Below are 21,129 nucleotides of genomic sequence, written 5' to 3' on the forward strand. Positions count from 1 at the left end.
TACTTAAGTTTTAAAACAGTTAAAAATACTTTTATTTTTAAATGTTTTATATACGAAGTGTTTATTACAATTTAATTTTACTAAGATATTTTTTTTCAATTTCTTTATAACGATAAATTTTGTAATCTATACCTTATTCAAATAAAGAAAAAATAATAATTTTTTATAGTCTTAATGTGCAACAACTAAAACAGAAGTAAATTATTTCTGTACTCGTTAATAACTAACTTGGAGAGCACCATTTTTTGAAAATGCTTTAACATATGAGGCAACCATTTACACAAGACAGCATGTAAACTCCATCTAGTTAGTCTACTAATACCAAAATTTTAAAGCTTAGCTTTAAATAGTGACTATAAATTTATAAAAGAAGAAACACTGTTGTTTTAATTAAAGAAAATTTAAAGTTTATTCTAGCTGTTATTTTTAACCTAAACCTTTTAATAAAAAATTCTTTATTAGTGTTCCTTTAAAGCATGTGTATACTTGTACTCGTATATACGGAAAACAAGATGAGTAAATAAAATAACTTTTAAGTAGAACGTGTTGTCAGTGTACAATAAACATTTATGTTACCATTAAAAAGATTTAGTTCTATCTTAAGTCAAATATATTAATAATATGTTTCGTAAAAATATAAGCTTCATTTATCAATTACCGAAATTCTATATTTCATTTATCTTTTTATCTGCATTAACATACAAAGTTTATATTTCGTTTGTATAACTCAAGATAAATAGCTGTATATTTTCAAAGTAAGCTTCTCAGTTTTCTTAAAACATCGGACTCTGTTTAGCTTATAAGATACTATTTTTAGCAGTGGATTTTAGTTTAAAAAATTTGAGCCTATTCCTTTCCGTGAGAGGATAAGGCCGATAATCCTGTCGTTGTTGTTGTTTGAGCAGAAATGGAAGAGAAAACGTGATTTAACAAGTACAAGATAAGAAACGAGGCGGTATTTGTTAGAAGCTCTTCGTCACGATGAAGACAACATTGAAATACGCCGGAGGACATCTAACTACTCTATTTTTCGATTTCAACGACGGCTATTGATTTTGTTTGCTTCAAAGTGCGCAAAATAATAAACAGAATGATAACAATATCCCTTAATATATACTTTACATAAAACAAAAACCTAATAAAGTATTGTTGTATTCTATCTGCCGTTGTTATTTTAATCAAATGCCAACGTACTAAATAAAAATTAGTTTAATTAACTATTTGACATAAACTAAAAGAGTAAATTTTTCTTTCTGTTGAAAGCTAAGTTTTATAAATATTTTACGTGACTTATTTAGTTTTAAAATCTTTAAATGTACGTAAATATCTCGTTCTTAAAATATTATTGCTATATTAAACAATAGCAGTACATAAAAAAATCACAAACATATTCAAGTTACTATAGCAAATTTATTGAAAGCACCACACGTTAACTTTTACTTTAAACAAAAGGCAAAGAAAAATATAAATTAAACTAAAAAATAGCAAAAAATAGGCGAAAAGACTTGAAGTTTTAAGCAAACCAAGTTATTGCTTCATTAGCATACAAGTCAGCCGAGCGAAATATTTCTTTATTCTCTCAAACTTATACTCGTGTGCAAACATCGAGCATATAATAAAAATTAAATTAAATAAAATTTGAATAAAACAATGTAAAGCTAAAATTTTTCTAAAGCTTGTTTTTATAAACACAATATGTTATAAATGAAAAGATAGTGCAATGTAAAAAGAAAACTAATAGAGCTAGTATATTAATAATTTTAACTAGCTTTAAAACACTGTAAGCATAACGTGGCTATCAACATATTAATATATAATATTTACTCATTTATTTAGTTATGGGTTAAACTAATCTTTATATAAGTTTCCCATAAGATAAATATCAAATGGCATTTGTAAATATTAATTTTAAAAAGGTTTAAAAGGTTTAAAAAATGTATTAAACGTAATAATTTTTGTTATTTAGTACTTATGTTTATAGATTTATTTAAAAATCAGTATTAAAGAAAATTAAAAAAAAATCTTCCATTGGTCTGTTATTGTAAGTGCCATTATAATATGTAACCAGCTGTACAATTGCCGCTGTACAAAATCTGTTGAAACATAACAGTAGTTTGTTTGGATATGCGCAATATCTTTATGTCGGAGCAAAAAAAAATGTTAGTCAAATTTTATATAAGTTTTTACATAAAATGATAAATCATTAAAACAATTACAAAAATAAAAACTTTTTAGGTGTTTAAACTTGTTACAGAAGTTCTTTAAAGCAAGGTGGGATTAGATATTTAATAGAAAGGTGGACGTAAAATGACAGTAAAAACGGCAAACTTCACTAAAAGAACTCTTAAAAAATGAGTCATTTAATTTTTGATTATTACATTACAATTTTCAGACAGTTGACAAGACTGAAAATTCTTGTTGAGTATTAAAGTATTACTGATCACCAGACAGTTTCATTATTATTGGAATGAGTCTTTTCGGTTCAGATACATCCGGGTTAGCAAGCATAACACTCTCAACAATAGGAGTAGAAAACAACCCGCACAAATTCTTAAAGAGGTTGTGACGGGGGTCTTGCGGATTGTTCAAATTGCTCATTGTCGGTGGAATGTGCATGGGTTGCGGGTAAGTGTTAGGAGTGACTTGGTGCTGGTAAGAATGATGGTTGGATTGCATTGAAATGCTTCTGGTATTATGCTGGGCGTACGGGTACGAAGAATAGACGATGGGCTGGGAGTGGATGTGCTGCCGGGAGTAACTGATATCGCTCGCGTAAGCGTACGCAGGAGATGACTGGTAAACTGCTGGGTGCTGGTGAGCTATTATATGGGTAGCGGGTGAGTGGGAAAGTCCGTATGCTGTTTGTTGCGGTACTTGTTGGTATGCGACTTGCTGCGAAGGAGAAGGGTGGTACTGATGGTGGATGGTGATGTGTTGGTGGCGATGCCTCACCCCGTCAGAGTGGCAATCACGCTGATCCGTCGTCGTCAAACGTTGTTGGCCGCCTGGATACGAGTGGTGCATTCGTTGAGTATCGATTTGTGGCGGCTGATAAACAACATTGTCGGAGTTGTTTGTCTGGTTGGCAGTTTGGTGGTGGCGACCTCGTTCTTGCAAGTGCAGCTGATTGTTGAAACTGTTGATTAGTTGCTCGGTTTGCTGCTTGTTTATTTCTGTTGTTTTCTTTGAATTTCTCGAAAGCGACTGGATATTTTGTTCAGAGACCTTAAAGTTTATATAAAAGTTGTAAAGTACTGTAATTAATTTAGTACAATAGATAGTGTTTTATATAATTAAGTATCAATTTTTCAAGAGTAGTAGTTTTTCTATCTTTATACTTATATGATCTACTCTTTCTGGATTTTATTAAGTAAACAAAGTTTTGCTCAATGAGCTCATCACTAACTAAAATAATTTTTTATATTTATATATTAAAAAATAAACAAAAAGCAACACATTGCTTATGTTTCGCACCTAAATTATTAACTTTTAAGTGTTCATCAGACTGAGTTTATTATTTGCTTAAAACCAAATTTAAATAAAACAACAAATCATCTATTTTATATATAAGTTAATATAACTTTCGCAAATAATACTTTCTTCAAAAACCGTGCTAGCTTTAATAGAAGTATAAAATTGTATGCAAATAAGATGACGCCTGTTCACTTCATAGTTAAAATGGTTTAATGAAAAACGTGAATTTTTAAAACTAATTGCATGGCAAAAACAAAAACCGCCGAAAAGTCAATATTTAGCGCTAAAAAATCGTGCTTCCAAGCAAACCACCCTTCATAAGAAGTTTTTATTATCACAAAAAATATCAACTTTTCAGTAAAAACATAAAGTAATAATTTAGTTTATTATCAGGGTTGCCACTCGCTTTTTCAAACTTTTTTCCAGGTTTTCAAAATTTTCTCCAAGTACACACTTTTAGGTTTAGCTTAAGGTTATGTTTAAGGTAAAAAACTGTGTTAAATAGTATAAAAACATTAAAAAGATGCTGTAAAGCTACAAAAAATTTGTTTTGTAATAAAAAAGCTTTGATGATGTTAAATTTTTTTATCTACATGATATATTTTATTTGTCAAATCGAAACTTCTTAACATGTAAAAATTGTTTAAAATTCAAGGTTTTTTAGTTAGTTTTGTTCAAAATTCCAGGTTTTTTTTTTCCTAAAATGTCAATTTCCACGTTTCCAAGTAAAGTGCCAACCCTGTTATTATGCATATAATACTATATTAAACGTGACGGATTAAATTCAAAATATTAACACTGAAAAATAACAGTATTATACAATATAAGAAGTTATTCAGCGCGCTATGTCAAATAAAACCTATTTAATAAAAAACTTAAGTCGTGTGCAAAACAGCGGTATTTTTAGATACTATTCTACGAAACATAAACGGAAATTTAACTTTCTTACTTACGCATATTTTATTTAGTTAAAAACATCTCTATTGATAATACGAACAAGCACGACAAAAAAATCGTTTGTTGCAAATTGACCTGCTAGTTTTTCTAATACATAACTAATGATTTATGCAAAAAAAACATTCTCAAATATACCCAATTCTTATATTTAGCAATGAATAATAGTAATTTAATTTCTAAAGATTAATGAAAAAACAACTCGTTTTAAAGATGATTTTTTTACATATAAGTTAAAAACAAATAATGTTTTATAATACTAGTTTCGAAAGTGAAAAGTATCAATTTATAAACTTTAATTAACTGAAATTTTGAACGATCTTCAAGGAATAAATAGTAATAATACCAGTATGTTTTTAACCATAAACTTGTTAATTTGTAGGTTAAAAAAACGAAATAAAATCCATTTTTAATATTTTTTTTTATTACAATGTTTAGTAAATTTTTCGATAAAACTTACTGAATCATTAAATTGGTCTTCATTTATAAGGGAGTTAGGGCCCGAGGTAGTCTGGTAAACCTCATTTGCAAGTGATTTAGCCATATTAGAAGGTTCTTTATTCTTCTCAGATTTTTCTTTAAGTCGATCAGTTACTGATTTGTATGCAGTAGAGCTTTCTGGATGAAAATACTTACATTTCTTTCCAAATGTGCACTTTCGCCCTGTTAAAACAAGTTATTTAATACTTTTAATAAAATAAACTTTTACTTGAATTATTTGTTTACTTAAATACTTAATGAAAAATCTTGTATTTCCAATTTAGTAAGTTAAAAGTGTAATATTTAACCTTTAAGTATCAATAAATGATTATACTTTTTTTACAGAAAATCAGCTTAAAAAAATCAATGTGCCAACAATACTAAAAAAAGATACAATTTTTTTTTATTCTTATTGTACAAAAACAGTTAATAGATGCAAATTAGTTTATGCTTGGAAAGTTTAAGAGTTTTAAATGAAAGTTGTATACAGTTCAATAACTTTTGACATATAGAAATACAACAGCATTTTAGGTACATTCATAGTTTTACATTACGTTCTCTGAGCATAAATTTTAAAATTCACCATATCTAAATTTAACTTTATAAAAATTATAAATATACTTTAGGTTAATTACTGTAGTAAAAATATTTTTTAATGTATCAACTTCTATTTAAAAACTTAAATATATATCTAAAATAAGTTATAACACAGGTTACTAAATGTTAGTCATTAGGTATAAACTTGTTTATAAAAGTTTAAATACATAACTAAATTAATATCGAACCCACATGTTGTTAGATGTATAAATTAAGTTATATAACTAAATCACACGCCCTACTTATAAAATATGTTATTTACCGTAAGGACACTGTGGTTTGCTCATCTGCTCAGCTGTTGGTCTTTTTCGCAGAAAATTGCTCAACCCCGGCCCGTTACGCCCTAGAGGATCATCAGGTGGCATAAACCTTTTAAAATATTAAAACCATTAAGTATAACTTTAATTAAAAATGGACTGCTTGCTACAAACATCTTCAGAAGAGAAAAATACTTTTTCGTTTTAATTTAATGTAAATACATTAAGGGCATAGGGGGGGGAGGGGGGGGTAAACACCCTTTTTTAGTTTTTTATCTTATTTTATATAGTTTTTACTAAGCTACAAGATGATTTTTACAGATTTAAAAAATTCAAAATAATTTTTGAGATAAAGCCGGTCAAAGTCGGAGGCAACAATAGGAACCTTATGGGAGGCGCAAACTAAAACGGCAAATAACTAGAAATCACTAAAAACCTATCTCCTCCTACGTTTTTTGAGATAACCACCTCAAATTTTCAGGAAATGTTCCTTGCAATATTTAGAAAATTCTGTCAGAACAGAATTTAAAAAATAAAAATTTTATGACAAAAAAACTAAAAAAAAACTGTTTTTTTTGTTTGTTTTTTATATAAAGTTTTTATTTTTTAATTTTTTTAAAATTCCTTCCTACAGAATTTCCTAAATATATCAAGGAACATTTCCTAAAAATTTGAGGTAGTTATCTCAAAAAACGTAGGAGAAGATAGATTTTTAGTGAAATAGTCTATTTTTGCCGTTTTAGTTTGCGCCTCCCATAAAGAACCTGTTGTTGCCTCCGACTTTGACCGGCTATATCTCAAAAATTATTTCGAATTTGTTTAATCTGTAAAAAGCATTTTGTAGCTTAGCAAAAACTATATAAAATAAGATAAAAAACCGAAAAAGGGTGTTTACCCCCCCTATGCCCTTAAGTTATACTTATAAATATATCAAATTTTACGAAGAAAGCTAAAACAATAACTTAAAGCCAAAGGGGGGTTAAATATTTATTTTTTACAAAAACGATATTTGCTCTAAATGAAAGCTGTTGATCTACAAGCCAGTTTTTTTAAAGAAATTGAAAATACTAAATTAACTTTTGAGATATTGTAACTTTTGTCAAAAATTTCTGATACATAATTATAGAGAGCAAATTTTAATTTTTTATAAGAGGTCATTTTTTAGAAGAAATTTTAAAAATAACTAAAAATCTATCTTCTCGAAAAATAACTCAAACTTTTTTTTTTAAATTTCTTATTTTAGATAAAAAACAAAAAAATAGGTGGTTTTTTTCTGTAAACTTTTTATTTTTCAAAACTGAAAAAATCTGCATTGAATCTTATAAATAAAATATTATAAATGAACTTTCTGTGAAAATTTGAAGAAGATTGGTTAAAAAATGAAGGAGAAGATAGATTTTTAGTGAAATAGTCTTTGTCAAATAACATTGTTTTAAAAAATGTCAAAAACTAACTTACTTTACATTCAAAAGTATTTTATAACTAAACTAAATTTAACAAAGTTAAAATTTAAGCTTTAGTAGTATTATTACATTATAATAATTAACAAAATTGCAGAATTTATAGGTAGATTCAAAACTCGGTTTTTTTTTATTGTGATCATTTCAAACTAACTAAAAAGTAACGTTTTTCAGATTAATATTCGTTATAAATTTAACATCAGGTCCAAATATCTACATATATAGGGTGCACGACTACTCAAATTCAGACAAGAAAAAACTTTTCTTTTTTTTAATAGTCTTTATAAGTTATCTTTTATTTTTATCACTGTTACCCCTAACTCTCGATCGGTAGCTTTATTTTTTTCATTCATATTTTTACTATCACTGTTACCCCTAACCCTAGATCGGTAACTTTTTTTTCTTTTATTACTAATTTACCTTGTAGTTTTCTTTTTTATTAGTTATTTTATTTTTTTTTAATTTCTACTATCACTTTTACCCCTAACCCTTACCTTTGATCAATGGATTTTTTTAATTACTTTTTATTTTTGTATTTTATTTTTTTACTCTTATGCAAAAATGACCCTCCGAGCAAAACTGCCACTTATGCAATTTTGTCCTGTTCCCATTTTAAAAATATATGTTTCAATTTGAAGTGTAGCTTATTTTGTTTTTAGTTTATATACCAGTTGAATATCAAAACAGAAGCAAAATTTTGCTCTTTTGAAAAGATAAAAGCAGCTTTGTTCTGATTCGCTTAATAAAAAAAAGTTTTGAATCCACCCGAATTTATAAAATCACTTTAAAATTTTCTTACAGCATGAAAACTTAAATATTTGTATTACACAAAAATGCTTGTGTTTAGTATTATTCAGATACTAAACTTATCCAGATAAGTGAAGTCCGGATAAGTGAATAAGCACTGTATAACAACTTTGAAAAGATACTGCAAAGCAACTTTAAAAGTGTTTTTAATAAAAAAAAATCATCTAAAGAATTGATTTTTGTTCAAAACTCTATGTTTTTCAAAATTTCCCAAATTCCAGGTTTTTTGGCAACCCTGTCACAGATTACTGTAGATTACTTTAAAATTAAAACATTTATAACTTCATCATTGTAAAAACATAGGAGTTTTAGTCAATTTAAATAGAAAATTTATTATACAACAGTTTTTTAATTATAAAAAATAGTTGATATTTTTTAATCTAAAATAAAATAATTCAAGCTAAAAACCTGTCATTAACAAAAGAGTACATAAGAAGCCGCTTTTCAATTAATTCTTTCCACTCAGATTTTTCTACTTGCAGGTCACGGAAATGGTCATTACTGACAATTATTCCGTCGGTGTCCTGTGCAAGCCGCAAAATGAAGCGGTCATCATAACATGTAACTCGTTTTCCATTAATGCACCGTGAAGGCGTATAAACTAAAATTCGGTCTGCTTCTAATTCGTCTAAAATTTCCCTGTCTTTTGTCAAAAAAAATTAGTTTTCTCTTTATTTTAACTATGTATAAAAAATAAAAAGGTTATACTGGTTACTAGAAATTGTCTGTAAAAGAAATATTTTTAAGTTTACATTTATATTTATATAATTTTTTTATTTTCACTTAAATCGTTTTTAAAGGTATAAAATAAGTTCGAATGTTTAATGACTAACTTAAATGATAAATTTAACATTATAAAAAAATATGTTACTTCGATGGATATACAAAATTCCAAATATTTTTACGTAATATGCATTAGTATAAAAACAGTTGCTGAAAAAACAAGCAAATGATATTTTATTACGTAAGTGTTTACTAAAATTCGTTTTAAACCAGTTTGTTTACATCCTTAAAACATAACCTTGAAAGTAGAAAAAATTTCTCTCGTAGCTTGGTAGTTCAAAATAATTTTATATATTATTGTTTAAATTAGCATACATCCATCAAACTATTAAGCTAATAAAATAAAAATTTATGTTAAATAAAATGTTTTGATATCAAAAAAAAAGAACTATTTTAAATTTTTAACAATGGTAACCAAGTTTTAATAGTTTTATAAATAATACAAATGTTATAAATGAATAAAATAATCATTATCCTTTTAAAATCAATGTAACTTGAATTTTAGAAAATGTTTTAAATATTATTCATTAAAACTTTTGTGAAACTTAATTAAACCTTGGATGGTAGCATCAGGTCTAGAAGTTTCTTTTCGATAGTTAGGAACAAACACAGTTATGTCTGTATGATTTCGATTTCTAAAATAATTTACTGCTAATAGAATACCCTTGCAAGAAAACTCCTTTTTATTTCCATGACTAAAAAAACGTTTATACACAAAATTAACTTAGTATAATAAAATAAATATTAACTTAACTAAAAAATTTTAACTGTCAAATCAATTGATTGTTGTTAGAATTACTTATACTTTAATACAATCTATAGATATAATTAAAAAAACTTTAAAATAAATGTAAACCACCTCATTGCAACATTGCTTCCATCTATTACTATTGGACGTAAATTACAACTATCATCCTCTAGAGATATGATACCTTCTTTCGAATGAGTTGAGGTTATTGGGCTATCTGGACCTTTTTGATTTGTAGTTACTTTTTGAAACTCAGCACTTTTTTTCGCAGGTAAACTATTAAAAGGCCTATTTTTAAAGCTAGCTTCCTGTCAAAAAATATGAGTGTGATATTTCATTTGAATAATTAACATAAATTTATTATAAACATTTTCAAAGTGAAAACAAAGATTATAAAAAATATTTTAGAATTTTGTTTTTAATTAACACATTAAAAGTTTTATCAATAATACAAAGAAAAATAAATTATAAAATTGTAAACTAAGTATAAACATTTCATTTATAAAAATAATAACGTTGAGAATCAAATACTAACTTATAATAATGATAAAAAATAAAATTAGTTCAAGTAAATTTCAAAACATTACTATTTAAAAAAAGTTGACTTACATTAAAACAGCTTAATGACTTTTTAACTATTTGAAACAATTCTTAAACTTAAATTATCAATTTTAAAAAGTTAATGAAAAAACTATTGTAAGGATTTAATACAACTATAAATAAATTAAACCTGCAAAACTGAACTATTAGTCGAATTATTACTGTTTAATGTTTTGGAAGATTTCACATCTAAACTTTTCATAGTAGCAGCATGTTTAGTGTTTTTTATTAAAACATCTAAAATATCATTTTTACTAGACTTATAATTTAATTTCTTCAAAGCTGCTTTTACCTGTAAAAATGTATTTATAATACATATTTGCAGTAGTTATTCTCTCACATCTAAAAAACTTCTTACTTGAATGTGGAGGGATAATAATTGCATATAAATAATATGTATAACTTATTAAGAAAAATATTGTATTAATTTAAAAATACAGTTTGTAAAACATAAAAGAAACTGTTTTTCTCAGATACATTTGCAACATATATAATTTAATTTAAGTAAGGTTATAATTCTAAAAAAAAAAAAAAAAAATTTAACTCAATTAGGGTGAAGCTAAAAAAAAAAAGTTATATAAAGCTTATTATATCTCTTATGCATATATAAGGGTTACAATTCTTGAATCATGAACCTAGATTGAGTTAGCCTAAGTGTATAGGAGAGTCAAAAAACATAGTATGGGCAAAAACTTAATTTTATTGCTGTTAGTCAAGCTTGAATACCAAAAAAGTTATAACAGTAACAAAAGAACTAAATATTTAAATAATATTATTTACAATACAATTTCTTATAACATAAAAATATTTCAAGACATGAAAATTTGCCTAAGAATTAGAAACATTAAAAAATAGCACAAGTTTTTAGCTTTAGTTAGTTAGTCTAAACTTACTATAAAATAGCATGAGTGGCAAGAGTTGTAGCAACAATGGTATAATAATTATTATAGATTGAAGACAAATACAAAAGTCTTATTATGTTAAAAATAGTTAATTAAATTACATTGTTATGTATAACTGAATTTTAGCAATACAGTAACCTCTCGCATCTTTAAGCACTCGTGACGTTACGCACTCTCGTTTAGTTACGCATTTAAGAATTCTTAAAATTCAAAACATAACAATTTAAATTTATTTCAATATTGTACAAATTAGGTTTTTTGTATATTTTCAATTAGACTCAATTTTTTAATGTTGACTCACCTCTCTTTATTTTTAGACTTTGTTAACTTATGTTCCTTGACTAATTAATAAACATTTCGTTATACCTCAGTATATCAGAAATTTTGTTAACAACAGAGAATAAATTAAATTTTGGAAAGTAATATGACTGTGTTAAATAATGAGAGTATAATAAAATAATGAGAGTTTAAAATGTTAATATAGACACCACACTTTTTTTTAATTGTAAACAATTGTTTAATTATAAATTGAATTTGCTAAGTAGAATATAATATAAATGATAATTATCAAATAAGTCACATATAAACAAAGATAAAATCTACTTATTGTTAAAATTAATTAAATTTCTCTACAAGTATTATCATTTTATATAAATTAAATCTTTTTTTTTGATAAATGTAGAGTTTTATCTTTTGGTTTCATATTTATAAATAAAGTAAACAAGCAGTTAAAAGTGGAAAAGTCCCCAGTCTGCTTTTAGTTAGAAGCAATATATAAAAACAGCCATTATGTAAGTACATTTGGTACCTCTCGTATCTTTACGCACTTTTTCTGTGGACACAATGTGCGTAAATAAGCGAGATGTTACTGTACAGTATTTAATTTTTTAAATCCTGTAAGAAATCCAACATTTCTAACTATTTTGTTTTATTCTATGAGATTTTAACAAACAATTCTATTACAAATAAGTTTTGAAGTTATACTTAAATAATTCGTCTATTTAAATGTTTATATTTGCAATTCTGAGGACCATAATATCAAAAATTTGGACAGCACTGGTTATTAGTATTTTAATTTATTAAATTGGAAGTTTCAAAAAGGAAGAGTATAACAGAAAAAACTTTAGAGATAAGGCTTATATTTTTAAAAAGAATCTAAAAATATAATGTAAATATAGTTTATTTACACTTTTGGTATTAAATCAAAAAAATAGTTTTATACATAAAATGTAAAGATTTTACATAAAATTCGACACACACAAAATTTATTATTTTAAAATTTATTGCAAAAAAAGGTTCAACTAAAAGAGATCATCAGCTACAAAAAAAATCATAAATTGTTTTATGAAACAAGTTTTTCGGTTGTGACTGACTGAAGAGTCCTAATATGGACGAAACCGGTCTCAGTCTACCAAAACTTGTGGTCTGATGATCGAATTGGCATGATCAACCCTTTGGTTTTATGAAAACTCAATTTATTTAAAAACTGTTTTGTAATAGATAATAATTTTGGGTGAAACCTAGTTTTGCTAAAAGTTCTGAAATACAATTCTGTTGATTTAACTTATACTAGTCGCTTAACAACTTTTAAAGCTGGCAAATTTAGATTTAGCTTTAAGATATAAGATTAAAAATCACAATTTACTTCTTGGAATCATTAAACTATACATGTATTACAAAAATTACTACTTTATTAAATTATAACCTATTTATATAATAGTTGCGCAATCAATTTAATACATTTATAGTATTGACATATTTCTAATGGTTCGTATACTAAAAAAATTATATATATATATATTTTTTAACAAAATGATATGTTTTTCTTAATTAAAAAAAAGTTTATATGAAATTCAATACAGAATCTAGCTGCTTTGTGCTTCAAGTAGGTCACTCAATCACTTATGGAAAAAAAAACTATGTTTTAAGAAATTTCCAATAAAAACTTCCTATTTTTGAAAAAACTTTGAAAAAATTTCTTATTAGAAAAAAATCAGATCTTAAAATCTTCTATATGCTTTTCACTTTCAATCAAAATATTATTTTACATAGGAATATATCTTGGATGCCACTTTCTAAACAAAAAAAGTAATTCTGAGTGACATAAAAACTAGCATAAGTTACATTAAACTAACCTGAGTAAGCCAAAAACTAAATATATAAGTGCAATATTTTTTAGTTTCATAGGGTCTTAATGGAAGGGGTGAAATAAAACAACAAAATATAATATTTCACAAAAATCATCCTAAATCTTTACAAGGACTTACTTTAAAACTACTGCAGTTTATTTTTTATAAATTTCAAAAAAAAAAGTTCAGAAAAATTTTTTAAATTGTAGTTTTTCTAATAAACATAATATTTTAAACAATTACAACAAAGATCTAAAAATACAAACATTTATAAAATCATACCTCAGTTATTTTATATCCAAATTTCATACAGTATTCAATTTTCTCTGCAAGCTGTAAAGCAGCTGGATTTAGTTTTTCATTCAAACAATCCTTCTTATCTGGTTTTATTTCTTTTACTTTGTTAGCCAGTTTAGTATTTGACAAACTTTTATTTAAGGAAACTATACTAGTAGAAGTAGATTTGATTTTTTTGTTGCTAATGTTTTTGGGTACAATGCTATTTTCATCATTAATAACTTTTACTGAACCAGATGAACAATTTTTATCAAGCACATTTTCATTGCTGTCATTGCTGGCTAAACTGTAATAACCACTATCTAAATTTTCCAAATTTGAAATATGTTTTTGGTCAATTGATGAATCAGTAGAACTACTCATAGTAATTTTAAACTACTCATTACTGTAAATAACGAAAATTATCAAATACAAAAAGTAAAGCTATTTAAAAGAGAACATGTAGGTTTTAGAATTATTTTTGATATTTCATTATAAACATTTTCTACAAATACTAAGATTACATATCAAATTTGAAACATATTATAAGCTATAAAACAAAACCAATTTTTTATAAGTTTTTGAGCAGTGAAGTAAATATTAATTCAGTAATATTTGTACTGTGTTTTTTTAATGAACAAAAAAAAAGTTTTAAATGAAGTTAGTATGTGCACTTAAACCTAAGGTAAGCCAATACTTTTTTAACTTATTAAATAAATGGTAATTTTCATATATAAGAAATTTTAGTTAACTATCAACCTCATAATTTAAAAAAACCTAATACTACAAAAGGTATCTAAATTGTAATTAAGCTTTTAAATATTTATAAAATACACTAATGTCAAAACAAAACTGTAAGAACTATAACATGGTTGCTAAATGTTTTTTGTAAGAGTCTTCAAGGTTTCAAAACAAGTTTACTTGTTTGTTTTTAGAAAAAATTAAGCTTAAGATAAAAAGGTATTAAATAGTATAACAACATTGAATAGAAACATTGAAAAGAAGATAGTTTAGTTTAAAAGTGTGTTAAAGGAAAAAAAAATGATACAAACATTTTTTTGTTTTTGTAATGGATATTTTTTTTCAATCAAAATTTTGTTACTTATCATGTATAAGTATTTAAAATTTTAAGGTTATTTATTCAAAATTTCTCCATTTCTAGGTTTTATGGCAACCCTGATACATATTACCAACTAACTGCTAAAAAACCTTATTTGTTTTACAAAATAAACAACAATATTTTTTTATCTTTAATTATTTTTAAGTGTTTTTTAAGTTTACAACTTAACTAAAAAATAATTCATATGTAGCTTAGTTTTGCATTGGATTGTTAGCAAATTAAGTAAAATAAAACTTAGTTATCAGAAAGTATTTTAACATAACTAGATTATATACAGAGTTACTGCTCTTTGAGTAAAAAATAGTTCTGTGTGACTATAAACTGGCCTAATTTAGCCAGAGTTCATTTAGATATTTAATTTTTTTGCCCTTTTGGTAATTATCTAAAAGCTAATGTGTGTACAGTACATACAATATTAAGTTCATGAGAATTTCTTTTAGACTATTATTTAAGTATATGCATAACAGTTTTATTATAACTTTTAATTTATTTTTTTAGCCGCTATTAATAAAATTTAGTAAGTGATGCAACAGATCAAGCTAAAAAAATCCTAACTTTTCTTTTTTTCCTTTCCAGACTTTTTGATCAAATTCTTAATTAAAACAATTCAAAAATACATAAACAAAAACTTGAAATAATGTAAACTTTTCAATCTTAATTTTCTAAAAGTTAAAAGGACAGTTTTTTTGATGGATTTAATCATACAACTTTTGGTAATTACCTAGCATGATGTTGCACCAATATTGAACTGAAATTACATTATATTCAATGTCTATCTAACCATAACTTTAGGCTAAAAATTTATGTTTAAAGCCTAATATGTTTAGTCTAAAAAGATACAAGCTTTATAAATACATAAATAGAATTAAATTTATTTATAATCAACTAATAAATCTTAAATATTTAATCGATTTTACTTTATAGATTTGTAGTTGATATAAAATATTTTATGGATATAATTGATATATATTATAAAATAAAAGAAATAAATATCAAGTTTTATTGCTTGATGATAAACAAGTTTGACTTTACTATTTATGTATTTATAAAATGTCATTTTTAGCCTAAAATTATGATTAAAATAGACCTTGAATAAAATATAGAATCAGTTTGATAATATTGCGACATTATGCTAGGTAATTACAGTTTTGTCCTGGACAAGACGTTAAAAGGTATCCGTGGTGTGCAACTTGATAACCAAAAGGTTTTTTTTTGTGCACCAAGTCCTAGGACCAAATATTTTTAGCCTATTTTTTGGTGTTCAATAAACTATATTACCTAATTTTTTATACACTGTTTAAACCATCTGTGTATGTTTGATGTATTTGCAACAAACAGCTCTATAAGCAAAATACTTGTATCACTACCACCTAGTAAATACACACATGAGATCATCAGGGTTGCCACAGATCAAGTTGAGAAAAATTTCCTGACTTTTTACTACAATTTTCCTGACTTTTCAAAATCAAACACATAATTTAAACTTATTCTAAAAAACATAATCTAACACTTGAAACTATATGAGGCTTTCAATCTAATTTCAATACAGGTTAAAACAACAGTTCTTTTTTTGCCAAATTCAAACATCAAACTTCTATTACACAACTTGAACCATCTGTGTATGATTGATGTATTTGCAATAAACAGCTCTATCAGCAAAATACTTGTATTATTACCTTATAAACACAGCTTGTCTAAAAAAAGACACATTTTTTAGAATTTCCTAACATAAATGTATCTAAACGGAACTACATACAAGGAACTTTTACAATAAAACCTTAAAACAATAACTAACTTTAACAATTAATACCTTAAAAGAATAAAGAACTTAATCAAACACTTTTTTTTAAATATATGTACTAAAATTTATTTTCTCTGTTTCTTTATTAGCACTTCAATCTCTTCATCTAATGAAGATATGGTTTCCTTCATCTGGTCTGCATCCCGCTTCATTATCTTGGGATTTAAAACCATTTGCCTCATTTTATTTAAATCGTTCTCATCTGCTGCCCCTACATTTGTCAAAGAGAATCTTTTCTCTATATCAAACCACAATTTTAGGGCTTCACTTCTTTTCTTTTTACATTAATTTATTTTTACCTCCAATTTTGCTGCCTAAATTATTCACTTAAACAAAAAACACTTTGATTCTAAAATTATGCCAGATAAACTTTTGTGTATTACAGTTTCACTATGGAAGTGTCCTTGCTACAGATCATCAATACTAAAAAGCTTACAAAAACTGCTTGGTCGAGTGGGGTAGTTGTTCAATATGTTAATAAAAATTGTTTGCAGTTTTATTAAGGATGTTTTATTAATTTATACCAATGAAGGCATTTGAAATTAAATAATTTTGTAAATTTCTAGGAAAATGTTGCAATTTTAGTCTGACTTTTATGAATTTTTTATCATTTTTTATTATTTGAAGGCTTTGGAAAATAAGCAAATTTGTAAAATTTAATCTGACAAAATCTGACTTTTTTTTTGTTAAATTTCCTGACTTTTTATCAAAAACTGTCATTTTTTTCTGACTCTTCCTGACTTATGTCATTTTTTTAGTTTTTCCGGACTTTTCCTGACCTTGTGGCAACCCTGGATTATATAATATTTTAACTTATTCCAAAAATTAAATTAGACACTGAAAAAAAAATTGCAAAAACAAAATGCAGTTTAAAGTATGGATTAATTTTTTTACTAAGAGTATATTTATATCAAATTTCCTACCTTTTCCTGACATTTTTTCAAAACATTTCTCACTCACTTTTATGGCAACCCTGAACTATAACAGATTTTTAAATTTGGATTTTCACATCTATTGTCAATTGATTGGCTTGGATAAAGATCTTTTGATCATTATAAAGACAGCCTCTATTCTTTAAAACAATAATTTCTTATCAAAATAAGTGAAACTAAATTATCTACAGTGGACAACATTTTTCTTTGTGATTAATGATGTACATTTTTTTTCAGTGATTCATGGTGCACAGATTTTCAGATGCTATATCCTTACAATTTATTTTAAACCACTTTGAGCAGGACTGTAAATTTATAGTTTTCTACTTTACAGCAATAAAAATTATACAAACAACTATGAGACTATCTTTGTTATACTTAAGTATAATCATTGGTAAAGTGGTAAACTTTACTGTATGACTAAAGTTAACAAAAAGAAATAACAGAACATAAGGCTACCATGAAATACCAAAATATTCAAAACTAAGTTAACTAAAACCAACTTAAATTGTAACAAAAAACTAGCCTGAATTTTTCAAAATATTTTGGAACCAACTTGAATTTTTATTGTTTGGAAACTAGACTTAATAGCCTTTAATGGTGTGTGTAGCAACTAAGTGAGTATAACAAATAAATTGATAAGATTGAAAATTATTTATACTTTACTATTTTATTCTTAATAAAAACTAAATTAAAATTCTTTAGATTATCGTTAAAAAATAAAAGTAAACTAATAGTGTAAATATAAAAACTAGATCATAAATAAACCTTAATACATCAAAAGCTTTATACTATTATACTTATTTTTGAGGACATAAGATGTTCATGTATTTTTTAAGTAAATAAAAATTTGACTTAATTCAAAAACTTAAGTTTTATACTTGCTTAAAAAAAACTTAACTAAATAATATTTGTAACAATCCAAGCTGTTCATAAAAAACTACTAATTTGTTGTTTATGATTTAAACTGTATATATTTTATTAAATTATCAGCTGAATAAATTCTAAACAAGCAAGTTTATAAAAAACTAACTAAACTAAATTTATGAAAAAATTACACAATTAAAATATCTTGAAACTACTTATTATAATACTAATTTAGTTATGTATTAACTGAACCACTATTATATGCAAATTAGTAAAGATAGATTGAAAAACAGTTATAGGGAAATACCCACAAAACAAAAGCTAACTAAACACAAGTTTACTTACCTTAAACTAAACCTGGTAAAAAACTTTTATTTTTTTAAGAAATGAATAGTTATAGAGCTTTATAGTTTATTTAATGAAATTAAAGCGCTCAAAAAATTTTTAAAAGGAGATGGTGAACGAAAAACATTTTGCTAATCAAGTCATACACCACACCACGTATATAGTTTAATATCTAATGCAGGACATTAAATATCAAGTATTGAGATATTTAAGTTTAAGTAGTTTTGATTCAAAACAAAACGGCTAAAAAAAGTTTAGTCAATTGTAACGTATAGATTTTTCTTAACAATTTACTATTATTTTAAATATATAACAATGTAAAATGAGTCGTAGAATTTCTTTATCTCTAAGCTAGCTGTTTGAATAAAACATTAAAAAATATTACAACAGAAAAACTGTCATATCATAGCTTAAAGACTTGTATAAAAAAAGAAGTGTAATGTAAAACTACTGGACAATTTTGATACAAAAAGTTATAAGATACCAGGAGCGTTTTTATACTGTTTTACTAATTTACTTTTATACAGACCCCTAAAATAAGATCAAAAGAAAAAAAAGAGAAGTTTAACTATTTAACGAAAACGTTGCACAAATTTATATTTCTGTTTTAACTTTTAGATTTGCTTGTGCTTTCTTTCGAAAACTTTGAATGTTAAAGAAAGATTGAAAAATAAGTTACCTGGCATACTATTTTGATTTACAATTAACGATCAAAATAACTCGAGCATTAAGTTTCAAATTAAAGCAAACTAACTTAATTAATTTTTTTTTCAGTTGACTTTGCGACATTAGCATTCTTGCAAATCTGCAAATTGCTCAAAACTAATAAGTGTGAGCTCTTTCATAACAAGTGCTGCAGTTTGCTCTTTGTTTGACATTTAGCATACAATAGTGGTTAGTTAATGATCATTTCATTACAATTATTATTTTTAAAAGAATTTTTAACTTATATTTTTAAAACTTTCGCGACCTGCGAAGGCTTTTTTTTAGCAATTTTGGTAAGCGTATTATTAAAAAGTATTATGAAAGTATAGGCAAAGCGTTAAGAACGTATTAGAAATAGGCAGCTACTTAGTCTAGAGAACTATTCTGGTCTCAGAGAATTTTTTCTCAAGTGTTAAACTAGCTCATAAGTTTTTGATGTGTACTCCGCGGGTTGAATTACTATTTTTTCCTTTTAGTTTTTGGTATTTGAGAGATACTGTTTTTTTTTATCATGTAGTCAGATTTTTTTTACTTACCTCGTCGATATTTTAGCTGTTTAGCTGACGCTAAAAAATTTTTTGAGTAGTAGTTTTTGTTGCAGAGGTAACTTTTTCTAAATACTTTTAACTACTGAGCATAAATTTTATGGTTATTTTTTCAGGCTTTATTTGACAAGCAAGTAAAGCCTGCGCTGACTGAGGATGATGTACATTGTGATGAGGTCAGTACGTATCAGTATTTATTTATTGAAAAGTTTAAACATAACTCAATCATTTTCGAAAAAAGTTTATTAATTAATTTCGTTTAGCTCTCTTCAGAATAATATTGCTAAAAACTATTAATATTATAGAGTAATTTTAGTTAAATACAATGAAGATGAAAAGTCTAGCTAAAAATAGTTACGTCATAAAGTATAAAAGTCTGTTTAGAAAAAGTTTAAAAGATATAATTGAGTTGTACTGAACTAACTTGAAGTAATTTATAAGACAAAATTTCTAAAACAAAAACATTTTAAATAGTAGAAATTTTTACCTGAAACTATATTAAATAAAAAGCACATTAAAAAATACGACAAAAACGAAAAAAGTAGTAATACTACTAAAGACGCTACTTATAAAGTTTTAAATTGCAAAAATCTTATTGTTTGCAAATTTTTGGCTCGCGAGTTCTAATAAACAAAGATTCTAGAACTGAAAGATGGTAGGTGTTTCTAGCTCGAAATAGGATTTCGAACCTATTATCCAGGTAGTTCTCGGCACAAACAGGGTTGTTGAGGAGGTGCTGATAAATAGATGACTGTTCACCTTTAGGCTTCACGTCGTCATTAAAAATAAACTTTTTTCGTGACTTTTTCTTGTGAAAGATGCCACACCTACCCATGATTTGAGTAATGTAGTATACATATTTAAATGTCATTGCGGAAATGACTACGTAGGTCGAACATTTCAACGTTTCCACGTCAGGCGAGAGCAGCATGTCACAAAAAAGCTAAAAATGTTTACTTTTGATGACGACGTGAAGCCTAAAGGTGAACAGTCATCTATTTATCAGCACCTCCTCAACGACCCTGTTTGTGCCGAGAACTACCTGGATAATAGGTTTGAAATCCTATCCCGAGCTAGAAACACCTACCATTTTTCAGTTCTAGAATCTTTGTATATTAGAACTCGCAAGCCAAAAATTTGCAAACAAAGAGATTTTGGCCTACAAAACACGGGCCAAATAAATGTGTAGTATATTTAAGACTTCCATATTTAGGAAAGGAAGCTAAGCTTTTTGAAAACCAAGTTTTAGAAACCGTAGATAACACTTTTGGGGCAGTTAATTTAAGAATTACTCATTCCACCAGAAAACCCCTTAACGGAATTGTTAAAGATCTCACTCCTAATCCA

General features: G+C 25.9%; 1 protein-coding gene across 1 annotated transcript; it reads right to left on the bottom strand.

Moving 5' to 3' along the window:
- Positions 1 to 1,425: 1,425 nt before the first annotated feature.
- LOC145849831 (uncharacterized) lies at positions 1,426 to 13,868 on the bottom strand. Its single transcript, XM_082954907.1, has 8 exons — positions 13,474 to 13,868; positions 10,291 to 10,452; positions 9,672 to 9,868; positions 9,368 to 9,507; positions 8,438 to 8,672; positions 5,768 to 5,874; positions 4,889 to 5,091; positions 1,426 to 3,225 (listed from the first exon to the last, which is right to left on the bottom strand). The coding sequence occupies exons 1-8, from the start codon at positions 13,849 to 13,851 to the stop codon at positions 2,434 to 2,436; spliced, it is 2,214 nt and encodes a 737-aa protein (XP_082811033.1). The 5' UTR covers positions 13,852 to 13,868; the 3' UTR covers positions 1,426 to 2,433.
- Between the last annotated feature and the right edge of the window lie 7,261 nt (positions 13,869 to 21,129).

Source organism: Thalia democratica, chromosome 2, assembly GCF_965202585.1.
Source record: "Thalia democratica chromosome 2, ktThaDemo2.hap1.1, whole genome shotgun sequence".
Classification (NCBI taxonomy): Eukaryota; Metazoa; Chordata; class Thaliacea; order Salpida; family Salpidae; genus Thalia; species Thalia democratica.

Excerpts from the sequence above, each read along its gene's own strand:
- LOC145849831 (XM_082954907.1), bottom strand. The coding sequence starts at position 13,851 with ATGAGTAGTTCTACTGATTCATCAATTGACCAAAAACATATTTCAAAT. Across the intron at positions 8,673-9,367 it reads ACCTGATGCTACCATCCAAG|ACAGGGAAATTTTAGACGAA; the intron begins GTTTAATTAAGT and ends TTTTGACAAAAG. Across the intron at positions 3,226-4,888 it reads AAGACCAATTTAATGATTCA|GTCTCTGAACAAAATATCCA; the intron begins GTAAGTTTTATC and ends ATAAACTTTAAG.